Genomic DNA, 13,041 nt, shown 5'->3' with positions numbered 1-13,041 from the left:
ATTTTATTTGTCCACAGATTTTTCTTCTAAAAGTATAGTTAGGATACGTTTATTTTAATACAAAATATAATAAAATTTGTACCTACATCTAAATTGGCATCTTTTGACATTTAAAGCGATACGAGTAAACACAATTATTATTTACAAAAAATATTCTGTCAATTGATAACATTATACAATTACTATTTTTATAATATGCAGCTGCTAACCCGTTCACATAGGTATTACAACAGCCATTATATCAACATATCCCACCACATTGAATGTTTTCTTTCTAAACGCCACATATTATTTAATAAAGACAGAAATACCATCCGTCCTTGTCAGATATATAGAAATTAGTTGTATTTAAAAGAGATAGTGTACGTTACTGACAAATTGTCTTGGCAAGCCAACGATTATCATATAATATGAGTGGTATCCTAATATTATATAAGAATTTAAAACAAATAATTTATTCTGAGCGACCCTGTCGGATTTTCTGAGACCGAGGTTAAGCAGGCATCAATTTTCATTTTAAAAGTCGTATTAAAAAGTATTTTTAAACAGCATTTTTCCTTTTCTATTGAATCTGTAGATTGATATTGTGATTATTAATCAAAATAACTGCAAAAGAATTTATTCATATAACAATACGGCTTGGAAGGAGTTCTGGGAGACCTTGTTTATCTATATAAATAGGTATTTATATGTTATAAAAATATAGTGTCGTTGAGTCAGTATCCCATAACACAAGTCTCGAACTTACTTTGGGGCCAACTCAATGTGATTTGTCCATACATATTTATTTACCTAGCAGTAGGACGGAACAGGTTAAAAAGAAATGTTACCGCGACTTAGTACTAGACGTAAGTACTCATTCCCTTAGTAAATAGTTACCATAAACAATACACATAAGCGGGTACAAGTTATTTTTTTTGATATTGATCAAAATATAAAACAATGCTAAAAATGAAAAGAAAATATTTTTGTAGATTTTTCGTAGCTTTGGATTACATTATAAATACTGGAGATGGCATTCGAATGAAATTTTCAATTAGACCAAAAATACAATGTGACCTCATTCAGATTTCACAAAAAACTAACCTTAAAACCTCCTCGCCCTAGCCTCTAGAGACGTTCAAAAACGAAAGTTGTCTAATTACCCAAACCAGTGTTATATAAAATTATAATTAGATGCGCTCCATCATCCAGTTTTAACGTTTCATTTGATGTTAAATTGTGGCAATTTCCTCTCTACCGGGTTACGTCACTCGGCGATTGTTGTAACATCTCCGATTGCCGCACTCTCATAAACATGTTTTATTTTAACATTTAAATTCACTTCTTAAAATATCAGTGGTTGTTTATAGGTTCAAATTGTTCATTTTGAAATTAAATTTTTGGTTATTGGGTTCTCAGAGCGTTTCGATCGCTGCGGCCACGCTGTCCCCAGCTATTAATCCTATCCTCAAATATCCTCAAATCTAGGAAAATGGGAAACAAATGAAATAATTAAATAAATTAATAAATAAATAACGTTACGTCATATTCATTATGCAGCTAGAAAAATGTATCGTCGCATAGAGATGCGCCTTTGGCATTCGGGGCTGTGACGTCGTGAAGCCCTAAAAAACCTGAAATTTGATGATTCGGCTGTCATTTTATCACAGGTCACATGCCTGATCTTAACCCTTCTTTGGATATGATTGTAACATCATCTACCAACAGCCTCCTTAAAAGCGGAAATAAAATTATATTAAAAAATAATAATGGTAAGCTCCTCTGTCATAATTTGGACTAATACTGTTTAAATGATCGGCATTTCCTCTCAGCAGCAGTCGTTCCGAACTTCCAGTAGTTAGTAGCTTTTTTAGAAATACTATTTAATATGTGACTTCAAAAAATGCTTTGAATTAGACTAACTATCACTTCTCCTCCTCAGGTAGTCCCAAGCCAATGGCCTGCGACGGCCCAGCTCGCCCAGCTGACGGCCAGCGCCAGGTCCCCCCCTCCGCCGGACCCGGACGCCCCCCTCAACCTGAGCAAGCAGCGCTCGCCCTCCCCCCAGCCCCTCATGCTGCCTCGGTTCGTGCCCTACCCCCCTATGGACGAGAGCCCCCAGTACAGCATGCCAAAAGATGAGGATTACAATAACGCCTGTAATAGTAAGTATTAAACTTAATTGGATCACTATATAGGTATATATATAAAATAAAGTCGCTTCCCGCTGTCTGTCCCTTGTGTATGCTTAGATCTTTAAAACTTCTCAACGGATTTTGTTTGATAATGTTATACTTCATTAATTTAGTCGTCCATCATAATTAGATGCTACTTTTTTACAAGCTTTAATTTGACTTGTAAAGTTTGTATGTTAGTGTGAGTTTAATCAAGTAGGCCCCCTAACCAACTGTTCTGAAATTTGGAATTCATTATTAAGAATGCATTATTTTGGTATGCGACCTGGATTGGCTCCCGACGAGGGAACTCTTCAACGGTTTACTGTACGGACTTCATTTTTTGTCATGTGTTGAATGTAACAAGATATCTAATAACAACTATAAAAACTTGTACCAAAAATTACATTTTCGTAAAAAAACTTTTTCGTTATCTGACCATATTTTTCTCGCCTATTTTCTACATTTTCCCTTCAAAATGTTTATTATACATGCAATGGGCTGTATCATGGCGATAGTAAAGATGACGTCCACAGGAATTATCCATCTGAATAATGTGTAGATCAGGTGATACGGCGACCCACTTGGCAGCTGTGCATTTTTATTTCGTCCCGTTGCCAAAGTTCGCTATGCTATGAAATATTTCGTGATTATATATCAAAATATAATTTAGTATTATGTGAAATTATTGCACGTAGAGAAAATAGAATATTTTTCTTCCGTCTTGTGATTTTAGACATTTTGTGAAACATTTCAAAAGTCCAAAAGAATTCAAAAGAATGGAATCAAAAAGGATGATCAATAAAATGTAAATACTAAGTGGAACCTACAAAAAAAACTGTTAAAATGTTTATGTCTTCGTTGAATGTTTTAGTTCGTTCTGCTCCAGTACCACAGTTTATAATAAAACCTATCATGTCAGATGCCTTAAGGCGACTTGAATAAAATCTAACACAAAATATAGCAGTAACACAGTGGATAAAAAATAAAGAAAATAAATCTTCCAAATACGATTTTGTAGCACGATGCAATAATATCGCAAAAACGAAAATACTCAATACCTGTTGCAATAAATAATAACTTAAATGTGCTTGTAGCTAAAAATACGAGTCATATTGTTAAAGAGTTTTAACAGGAAAATGAGAATACAATGACTAAACAGATTATCATATAAATTACCTCTCGACTGACTCACATGGAAGAATGTCAATAAGAAAACTGGTCCACATGATATAATAACTGTTGAGTTCATGACATACATAAGTTTTACTGTTTAGTGTCCCTATATGTAGAATAGAATATAGTTTATTCATCACTAAATTAGAAACAAAAATATTATAATACATCTAACTTATCTTCATTATTTTGAAAACAAGCTTGTCATTTATCATTTATATACAAACCAAATAAAAGCATATTACAAATAAGATTTGGTAGTGTCAAGTGGGTATTTAGCTTTATTACCCAACTTGTTTCTCTTTCCATCCAGAGGTTGGGTGGAAGAAATTGCATTAGCGATAAGTCCGCCTTTGCACTCATTATGTTTGAATATCTTGTTGTAACTTATAGCTCCTTTGTGAATGGTGCAATAAAGAATTTATCTATCTATTAAAATACGTGTGGGTGAAACAAAATATTTTTGTCCATTTTTTTCTCAATTTCGTCAAAATTTTCTCATCTCGTACGTGTGTTGACTTTGACCTCGAGTATATAATAATAACAAAATTTTTATCAAAATCGGTCCAGCGTTGCAAAGCGTGATAGACAGATAGCTTTGGCATTGATTATATAGAAGTGTGGAGATGTGAATGCATACCTACTTCTAAGATGAAATCTGCGAGTCTCAGATAGGTGACGTAGACTGACGTCACGAAGACGCAGGAGATCCAAAAATATGGCGCGGCTGTTTGATTGACTCATTTAAATGACACCAGACAAATCCCTGGTGAAAAGATGTTATTCCTATATTAGAAGACTTGTGCTACTGTTAAATGTACATAAATAAAATAAATAAATTAATAAATAAATATTAGGACAAATCACACAGATTGAGCTAGCCCCAAAGTAAGTTCGAGACTTGTGTTATGGGATACTAACTCAACGATACTATATTTTATAACAAATACATATATAGATAAACATTCAAGACCTGGGCCAATCAGAAAAAGATCATTTTCCATCATGACCCGACCGGGGATTGAACCCGAGACCTCTCGGTTCAGGGGCACTCACTTTACAACTGCGCTACCGAGGTCGTCGATTTAGCAAATGATAAGGGCAAAACCCACAGATAAATAAATTATCTAATGAAAAGGCTGCGGTGAAGTTGGTTACACCTCCGTTTTTTCGTCACCTGCACTTTTGAAGTCTGCAGTAGACTTTTTTTTACAAATAGACTATTTTTTAGTGATGAATTGTATATACATACATCACCATGATATACATAATCCTAAGTTGAACAAAGAAGGTGGTTTCATCTGACCCCAAGTATAGGTACTTACCTAAATCAAAAGAAACAAGGTTTTTACAGAAATGTTATTTTTGCCCCAAGCTTTTATTATCGTCAGGTCAGAGACATCTTGTTGCATTCGGCTAACGAAAAAATTATACCATTAAACCATCGTCTAGTTTGGGATCCGAGACTCTATGGAGGCGGAAGCAACTGGGATAACGCTCAGATGAGAATAGCACCTGTGTTACGAGTGCATTGCAAGTTAATTATTTCAAACGTGATATCTTACGAAATGTTGACTAAAATACACAAGACACGGGCTTAGATAAATACTTAGTGCTAAAATTAAGAAATGTGCCGTGTAGCCGACATTTTGATGTTTCCAATTTAATTGCTGAGTATAATTTATTCTGAGCGTAAAACAGATTTTGTCGGTAAAATATTGAACGCAATATGCAATTTACATACGATGTCGGTTTGACAATGTTTTCCCGTGTATTTGAAACTTTATTATGTCTTTATTAGTTCCATCGATTCTGTCCGCGATTTCGGAAAGATTTATTCCCTATATACCTGTATGAATTGAATCCAAGCTGAAGAAAGATGACGAAAAATGTCAAATCAATTCGTGAAATGAGGACACTCAAAATTCAACTTTGTTCACCCAAGTTATATCTATCGTCCTGATACAAATTCGCAAACAAATAACATAAATGGCGATTATAATATGCAAATATTCAAATAGGTCGGATAGTGTTGGCTAGTTCGAGAGTAAAAGGTACCTACATATTTTTAAAATATATTTAATATAAAACTATAACACAAATGCACTGCGTTATTATTTTTTTCTTGTGCTATTATATAATGATAAAACATACAAACAAACAACAATTTCATATGTTACGATACGTTTTTATTAACTTTTAAATATAGCTATGTGTGTGTAATAAAATGTATAAAGTTAATTAAGAAAGTAACTTATATATACAAAATAAAATTAATAAAAACCTGATAAAAATAACATTTTACGCTACCCGGATTAATTCTCATCGTGTTGTGATAGCAATTGGCATCTTTGGCCATGATCTTAAACACACAATATCATCAAATTAATCCATAATAAGTATATGTCTATGTTTCCATAAATGGGAAAGTATCTGTTTGTTAAGTTTTCACGTCTCATCCGCTAGATTGATTTCGATGAAATTTGGAACTATTTCTAAAACTGTCAAAATTTAGGCTACCCTTTACAATAGTAATAGGAAAGTAATATTATTGTAATAGGGTCTCTTCTATGAACACGAATGTGTACCTACATTCATTGTCATAAGTATCCTTCGTCCGTGTCGTCACTCATCCAATTTGTTACATCCAGTAATCAATTCCCAAAAATGTTCCTATATGCCTATTTTATGCCCGGGTGCAAACCCGATTAAAATCAACAATAACCGACTTTGCCCTGTTAGTGCCCAGATCTAAACTCATCTCTGGTTACAGCTGGGTAACCTATAGGTAATTCTATACTCTGTACTATAAATCAGTGCCGAAGTTATGGATAGTGATTGACCTAAGAAACATCACATGAAAACTGGCTAATTTCATTTATATTAAGAGTTAGATTAGCCCATTGATATAAGTATTATAAGCACAGAAACTTCCGTCTACGTCACAAACTGTCGTCAATGAAATATAAATACAGTAAATTGGCTTCATTCGAACCGACCAATTTCTGTGACAATAAAGCAAATAATACTTAAGTATTTGGCGGGAGTCCAAACCGCGATGGTTACAAAATCGCAAGTGTCATTTCGCTTCCTTTAAAACAAGAAAATTGCGTGGAATACGAAATAGATGGCGCTCAAGACGCTAACTTCCGCTAGACGCGACGCCCTATCCTTGTGTACAATCGAGTAGAAATTAGTTTTTAGGGACACTTCGATAACATAACATTATTTCTAATTGTGGTACAATTTCTATTTCATTGCAATTAATTGTATTTTATATAGGCGACAAACTCTTTGCTTTGAATATGAAAAGAGTTTTTACAATTTTTCACACCATTTTTGGTATAATATTAATAGTAAATATTTAGGTTACTCTACTAAAACATGCAGAAAATCAAGATTTTATACACTTATGTATCGAGATTGTATCCATCAATAAGCCAATAACCTGGTTACTTTTTTTACTGTTTTGACTTTGAACTGAAACTAAATTGATACTAACAGACATTAGTTTTATACTGCACGCGGTATTAAATCACTTCACACATAAATTGCTACTAATGTTCTCTCAAAACGACTTAAGCAATAATGTATCATATCTTAACCTCTGCATCAATAAATTTATGTGCCCAGAAAAAGTTAACTGCATTAAATTAATTAATACGAATCATTAATTAAAACAAGATGCTATTCATATATGTGGCATACATAATTTTGTCAGTAATAATAGTTATAGTTGTCTAGTACTCAGAAACCAGTCGTTTTATTAATTCGGTTTCAAGTAACTAACGGCGTGCCGTTATTTTAATACCATTTTATGTTAATTCATTTTACTATACTTGATATCAGGTGCCATAGGTGATATGTAAAAGTAATCGTAACACTAAATTTTAATGGAGCTTTTATATTCGTGTGAAGTGGAAAAACAAGAAATTATTATTTGTTCTAAAACGACATCGTATTTTAGAGGAAATGATAATTAAAAACTGTATATATCTACAAACTAACAGAATTTTTAATTAGTTGCTATGAGTTTATTGTTTCAGTCGTGAAAATTTCATGTTACGCACACGTAATGAGAATTACTTATTAAAATGATGAAGATAGAAAAGAAAGTCATTGCTGATTGAATACACAATTAAAAAAGTGAAACTTGATCAAACATTTGTCAAAACATCAATTTCCGCTCGTCAGTACGCGTTCCCATTCTGGGGTATCGCGCGAATCAACCGCTGTAGGATGTTATAAATTATCTAACACCGTGTCAAATTAATTCAAGGAATGCGCAAGCTTTGAGAGGTGGATGTTTCCGTACAAAATATTAATTGTGCGGACACTTGGTACCGAATCCGTCAGGCGAAATGTTAAGCGGATACGTCCAATGTTTGACCCAAATATTTGCGTTGGCGGGGGTGCGTTTATGAATGTAAAATGACAGTTGCATAATCGTCTTGCGTTTTGATTGGTGTAAACGCACGCTTTAATGTCCCAGGATGCTATTTGCATCGTGTTCATAAAATGGGATCTAAGTGTGTTTTGGGTTTATTACTACTTATAGTTAATTGTGGAATCCTCACAATCCAGACAAAAATGTTATCATATTCCAGCTGTATTATAATTTGGTTCTTTCAATGTGGAAGCAGAATATAAAAATGTAAACAATAGTTTGATTTTAAACACGGATGCCGTAGAAACATCTCGACAGAATCACATCAACAAGGTGACAACTAAAAATTACGATGGCAGTTAAACTACATTTTGGACATTCCAAAAATGTTTATGTGTACTTTAATTATAATCTATTCTAATGAATTCATCACCATAAAAATGCCTTTTACCGCCGTCTTCAAATAGGCTAATCCCGCTAACACCTGTCGAATTCCGTTTAAAGAATTTTTCTCGTGATTGTACTATCATCGCTGTGAAAGATTTGGAAATATATATATTTTTTAAGTTATGTAATTTGTTGCACACTTAAATAGCAGAGCATTGGCTATTTTCCAATTAGTCAAGTCGGATAGGTACTTTTGTGATATTAAATACAAAAAATATACCTATGGAGATATGGAGCTTGGCAGTGATATCCTGTGACGTCACAATTTTGGAGTAACAAAAAATAGTACATCGCGTAATTAATAACACTTATGAATTAAAGTGAGATTTAATTATTGTTTACGAATATTTATAATACTCAACTAAATAGCCTATTATGCTTTTATTTTATAAAAAGTAATCAATTTTCTTTCAAACTTGTTTGACAGTCTTACTAAAATTAAATGTATTGGCAACTTAGATATATGGCGATTTTAAAACACCATTTTGTGTAAAAAAATATTTATATTGAATTAAATCAAGCTATTAATAAACCATAGTAATTAACATGTCAAATACTTGATTTTATCCAAATAACTGGCCCACATACAATCCTTATAAGTTACAGTCAAGCTTGGCCAAAACAACATTTTCTTAATCTCTATTTAACGATTGCTTTATGGTCTCTATTCTCAATGGAAGACATAATTTACAGCGTCTTAGAATAGCTTCCGATTATGTTCTCCATTACAGAAAGCAATTTGGATTATTTCATAAATATTTTACGGTAATAAATTTTATTGTGTGGAATTAATAGAAATTCCAATATTTTTTATAACCAAATTCGGCATTTGGACAATGTTGAGTTTGATTCGTTAATATTTTGTACGATGGCAATAAAAATAGCGAATTAAATGGTCGTTGTTAATACGAGGATTAAAAAAAACTGTTTAGGTAGAGTTATAATCCAATCACAAATTCCCAACTAATTGCGAACGAAAGTTTATTTATTAGTTAGCTTCTTCATGCTTTATCTACTCAACCAATCTTCTTGAAATTTCGCATACATAGGTACTAGTTAGGATACATAGTGTTACCGGAAAAAGAACAGTTCCCGTTGGAAATTCATGCGGTCGGTTGAAACCTCTGGCAAAAAGTAGTATGTAAAGTCTTATAAAATGGGTTTCCCTTGCATCATTTTTCAAAACATACATTTCCATATCATCTTATTCGTATCATTCTTGACAGAGTGGTCGTGGTCAATATGTCCCGCCATCTCTCCCTGCTTGAAGTCATCCTGGTGCACTCGTGTACAGGTTCCTCCACCAGCGACTTTACCTGGTCAGTCCATCTCATTGGCGACCTTGTGCGCGGCCTAGTGCCTTCAACCTTGCCTTGGACAACGAGACGCTCGATCGAGTCATGGTTTCGTCTCGAGATGTGACCAAACAGCTTAACATTTCCATATACCTAGTGCAAATCTTGGCACCTACTATGATAATGTCAATGTAGTTGAATAGATTTGAACAATGCTCAATGAAAAATTTTCCCTTTGCAGCGTCATCATGGGGCCAATCAGCCCAAGAAGAATCAGACAAAGCCAAGCTGGTGCGTCAGCCGAAGAGGGACGAAGCTGGGAAACCCCACATCAAACGACCCATGAATGCTTTTATGGTCTGGGCTAAGGACGAGCGCAGGAAGATCCTAAAGGCCTGCCCTGATATGCACAACTCCAATATATCCAAAATACTCGGCGCTAGGTGGAAGTCCATGTCGAATGCTGAAAAGCAACCATATTATGAGGAGCAGTCGAGGCTGTCGAAGTTACACATGGAGAAGCACCCTGATTATAGGTAAGCTTTGTTTTTAAATCGTTCAATCTTTTTACTAATGTTCTTTTAGGTACCTATTGGTGTTCGACTAGTTTTTCTACGTATTAAGTATTCCTTAGTTGTATAAATTCCATTTATTTATGTCAACAAGGATGATAGGTATGCTTGCCAACAGTATGACAACTAGGGATGCCGACGACCGTGCAAAGTGGAGACGAAAAATAAGGAAACCGGGCCCTGCGCTCCGACGCCCAATGACTGCGGAAGAAACCGAGAAAACGCTCAGATGAGAAAGAGAGGATGTAATTGACCTATCTGTTCTAGTTTTGGACAAATGTTTGTCGTAAAATTTTCGAATAGTATCTACATTTTAATTTCAAATGCTTTAGATGAAATAAATATCTATGAACAAATTTAGAATACCTTCCTTTTTCTTCTTTCAGGTACAGGCCAAGACCGAAAAGGACTTGTATAGTTGACGGCAAGAAGATGAGAATATCAGAATACAAGAACCTCATGCGATCTCGCCGACAAGAAATGAGGCAGCTCTGGTGCAGAGACGGCGGGAGCGAGATGGGATTCCTCCCATCTCTTTCATCCCCTGGACCGTCTAACTCGTCCCCCCCGCCTAATGGGGGGAACTACATGAACCAAGCGTTTTCGCCTCCACTGTCCCCCAGAGAGGACGATTGAGGGTCGGCGCGCGGCTGGCCGTACCCGCACGCCGCGCCCCTCCAACGTTTACCCCCCTCCCACCATCCTTGGTAAGACTCAATACCCTAAAACCCAAAAAACAAACGTTTAAAATTTGAATCAAACGTACTAATTAAAAACGAATACTGAAAAAAATATTCTTTATGGAATTTAAAGCTATGGGTTCGTCATACTAATAAAGGGTAGTTGCATAATTTAAACTAGGACAAAAACAAAGGAGGCAGACAGAGACTATCATGACAAAATAAATAGTAGGTTATGTACTTATAAGGTAATGTCGTAATCTCGAATATGTCTTGATTGTAGACTTACTAAAGAATTAGCTGTTGTTTCGGATCTTAATATTTCTTATATCTAAGAATATAGACTATTCTCTATGGACGCCCGTGTCTATTGGATCTCTCGTTCGTAAAAATAATATTATGAGATTATTCCATTAGTTCGTTAAGGAAATTAAGAAGGACACGGTATCACACGAGTACTTAAGCTGTCGCATTGTTTTTCATACGGCTGTTGTATGATTTTTCAAAATATAATTGGCATAGTATTGGAAATAAGTATTTTAGATCTACGTAAAGATCTTTTAGAGATTCGTACCTAAATCGATTAAGATTTTTTTTTCATAGTTCAACTTTGTTTTTCATACAAAATTATTGTAAAAGTTAGGACATTTAAAAACTTAGGTAGGTACTTAATGCATTAATGGCTAGATGTCACATATTAAACATGCAAGTACATACAATGAAGTCATGTATTCAGCATAAATACAGCTAGAAATAACGTTGTAAATAAACAAATTTTAATCCCATATTTAATTCTTTGATCTATAGTTTAGGTTATGTAAGGAATCTATGTAAATAAGTAAGACCCCATGTAGATAATAACTGATAAACGGAATAGGTCTACACTAGTTGTAAGTTGATATGACTATTGAGTGGCCATGTAAAATAATATATGAATTAAATAGATAATATTAGATGCTAGGCCTCTAAACGATTAAAATGTCAAACCAAAAATTGAAGCGAAAGGCTTGAAAATTTTACTCGTGTGTTTAAAACACAACTGTGAGATGTGGATATCTTTGTAATGCATATAAATACTCATAGATTAGATTTTGATCCATAGTTGTGTGTAATAGTTATGGTATCGGATATTTTGTATTAAAAATGCCATCATAATAAAGTAGGTACAATTTTATTGTTTATTTTATACCCAAGTCTGTTCTCCATTCTAACTTTGTGAATCTCAGCGCGGCCCCATTGCTCGGTCGTGTTCCGTTTGGTGGACACAACTCATTGTAGCTACGTACCGTACAATACTGATTCGTCGACGGAGCGCAGTGCAACGTAACGCAACGGAGCAATGGTGCCCGATCTTTAGTTGGGAGTGTTCGAATTTAATAAAGTTTATGATTGGTTAAAAATATTTGGCCCAGTTATATTGACAATTCTATTAGTCAATTGCGAACATGTCAATTATTTTATACTTTCTTTTTTGTTGTTAACTCCCGTACGTGTTATTAAAGTAATTAAAATATATATTCCACCGACTTGTGGGATTACAATAAAAACATTTATACAAAATATTCGCTTCATCAAATCGTGCAATTTATATAAGTAGATAGTAGAAATTAAGCGGTAGTTACAAGTATAATATCTACGTTATATAGAGGATCACTGTATAGTTATCTTGTAAAATTAAAAATTACTCGTTGATAGCCATTTTTTTATTTTTGTTATTTATTTTTCTAATTATAAAAGTCTTGTTTTGTTTTCACTTCGTCTTTTAATGCCAGTATCAACTTGTAGGTGACTGTAATACATGTGTACGTGAAACTTAATGTTTGTCTATTAAGTAGTGTGTATTATTCTTAATAAATGTGTAAGGGTTTAGACAGTGACGTTAAATTATTTATTTTTATGTTGAATTCCTGTAAATATGCGATATTTTGATGTAAAAGTTAGTTGTGGTTATTTAACGATACTTAATCTGTGTTTTGAAATATGTCTAGATCTCCGTCATTATTATAATTTATATCTAATAAGGCCATCGCTCGATCGCAATGAAGTGAATCGACTTGCCATATCTAATGCTATTTTGAAAGTACCTTTAAAATTGCTGGTATATGTACTTAGTGATTCAGACATTGTTATTTTTTTACTTTTGACTTTTGCTCTTGTAAACCCAGTGGTTGATTTGAACTCGCTCATACTTCAGTGCAGTTAGCATTCGGAAATTCAAATGTAAGTAGATAGAATTTAGGTTTTATTACCTAGTGTAAACCAGGACACATTATTTAAAAATTGTGCCAAAACCCAAAAGTATAATAAAAAATAAACATTAAAAATATA

The 13,041-nt window shown here is 33.9% G+C and overlaps 1 protein-coding gene across 2 annotated transcripts in view; it reads left to right on the top strand.

The window, feature by feature from the left end:
* Sox102F overlaps nt 1-13,041 on the top strand; it is a 234,207-nt gene extending 221,166 nt beyond the window's left edge. For both annotated transcript variants that reach the window (XM_053760217.2, XM_053760216.1), the window contains 3 exons: nt 1,925-2,147; nt 9,703-9,997; nt 10,420-13,041. In XM_053760217.2, coding sequence (XP_053616192.1) covers nt 1,925-2,147; nt 9,703-9,997; nt 10,420-10,669 — 768 coding nt within the window. In that variant the 3' untranslated portion in view covers nt 10,670-13,041. The remainder of the gene's footprint in view (nt 1-1,924; nt 2,148-9,702; nt 9,998-10,419) is intronic.

This window comes from Plodia interpunctella, chromosome 20 (assembly GCF_027563975.2).
Source record: "Plodia interpunctella isolate USDA-ARS_2022_Savannah chromosome 20, ilPloInte3.2, whole genome shotgun sequence".
NCBI lineage: Eukaryota > Metazoa > Arthropoda > Insecta > Lepidoptera > Pyralidae > Plodia > Plodia interpunctella.
This window is presented reverse-complemented; position numbering and strand designations above follow the sequence as displayed.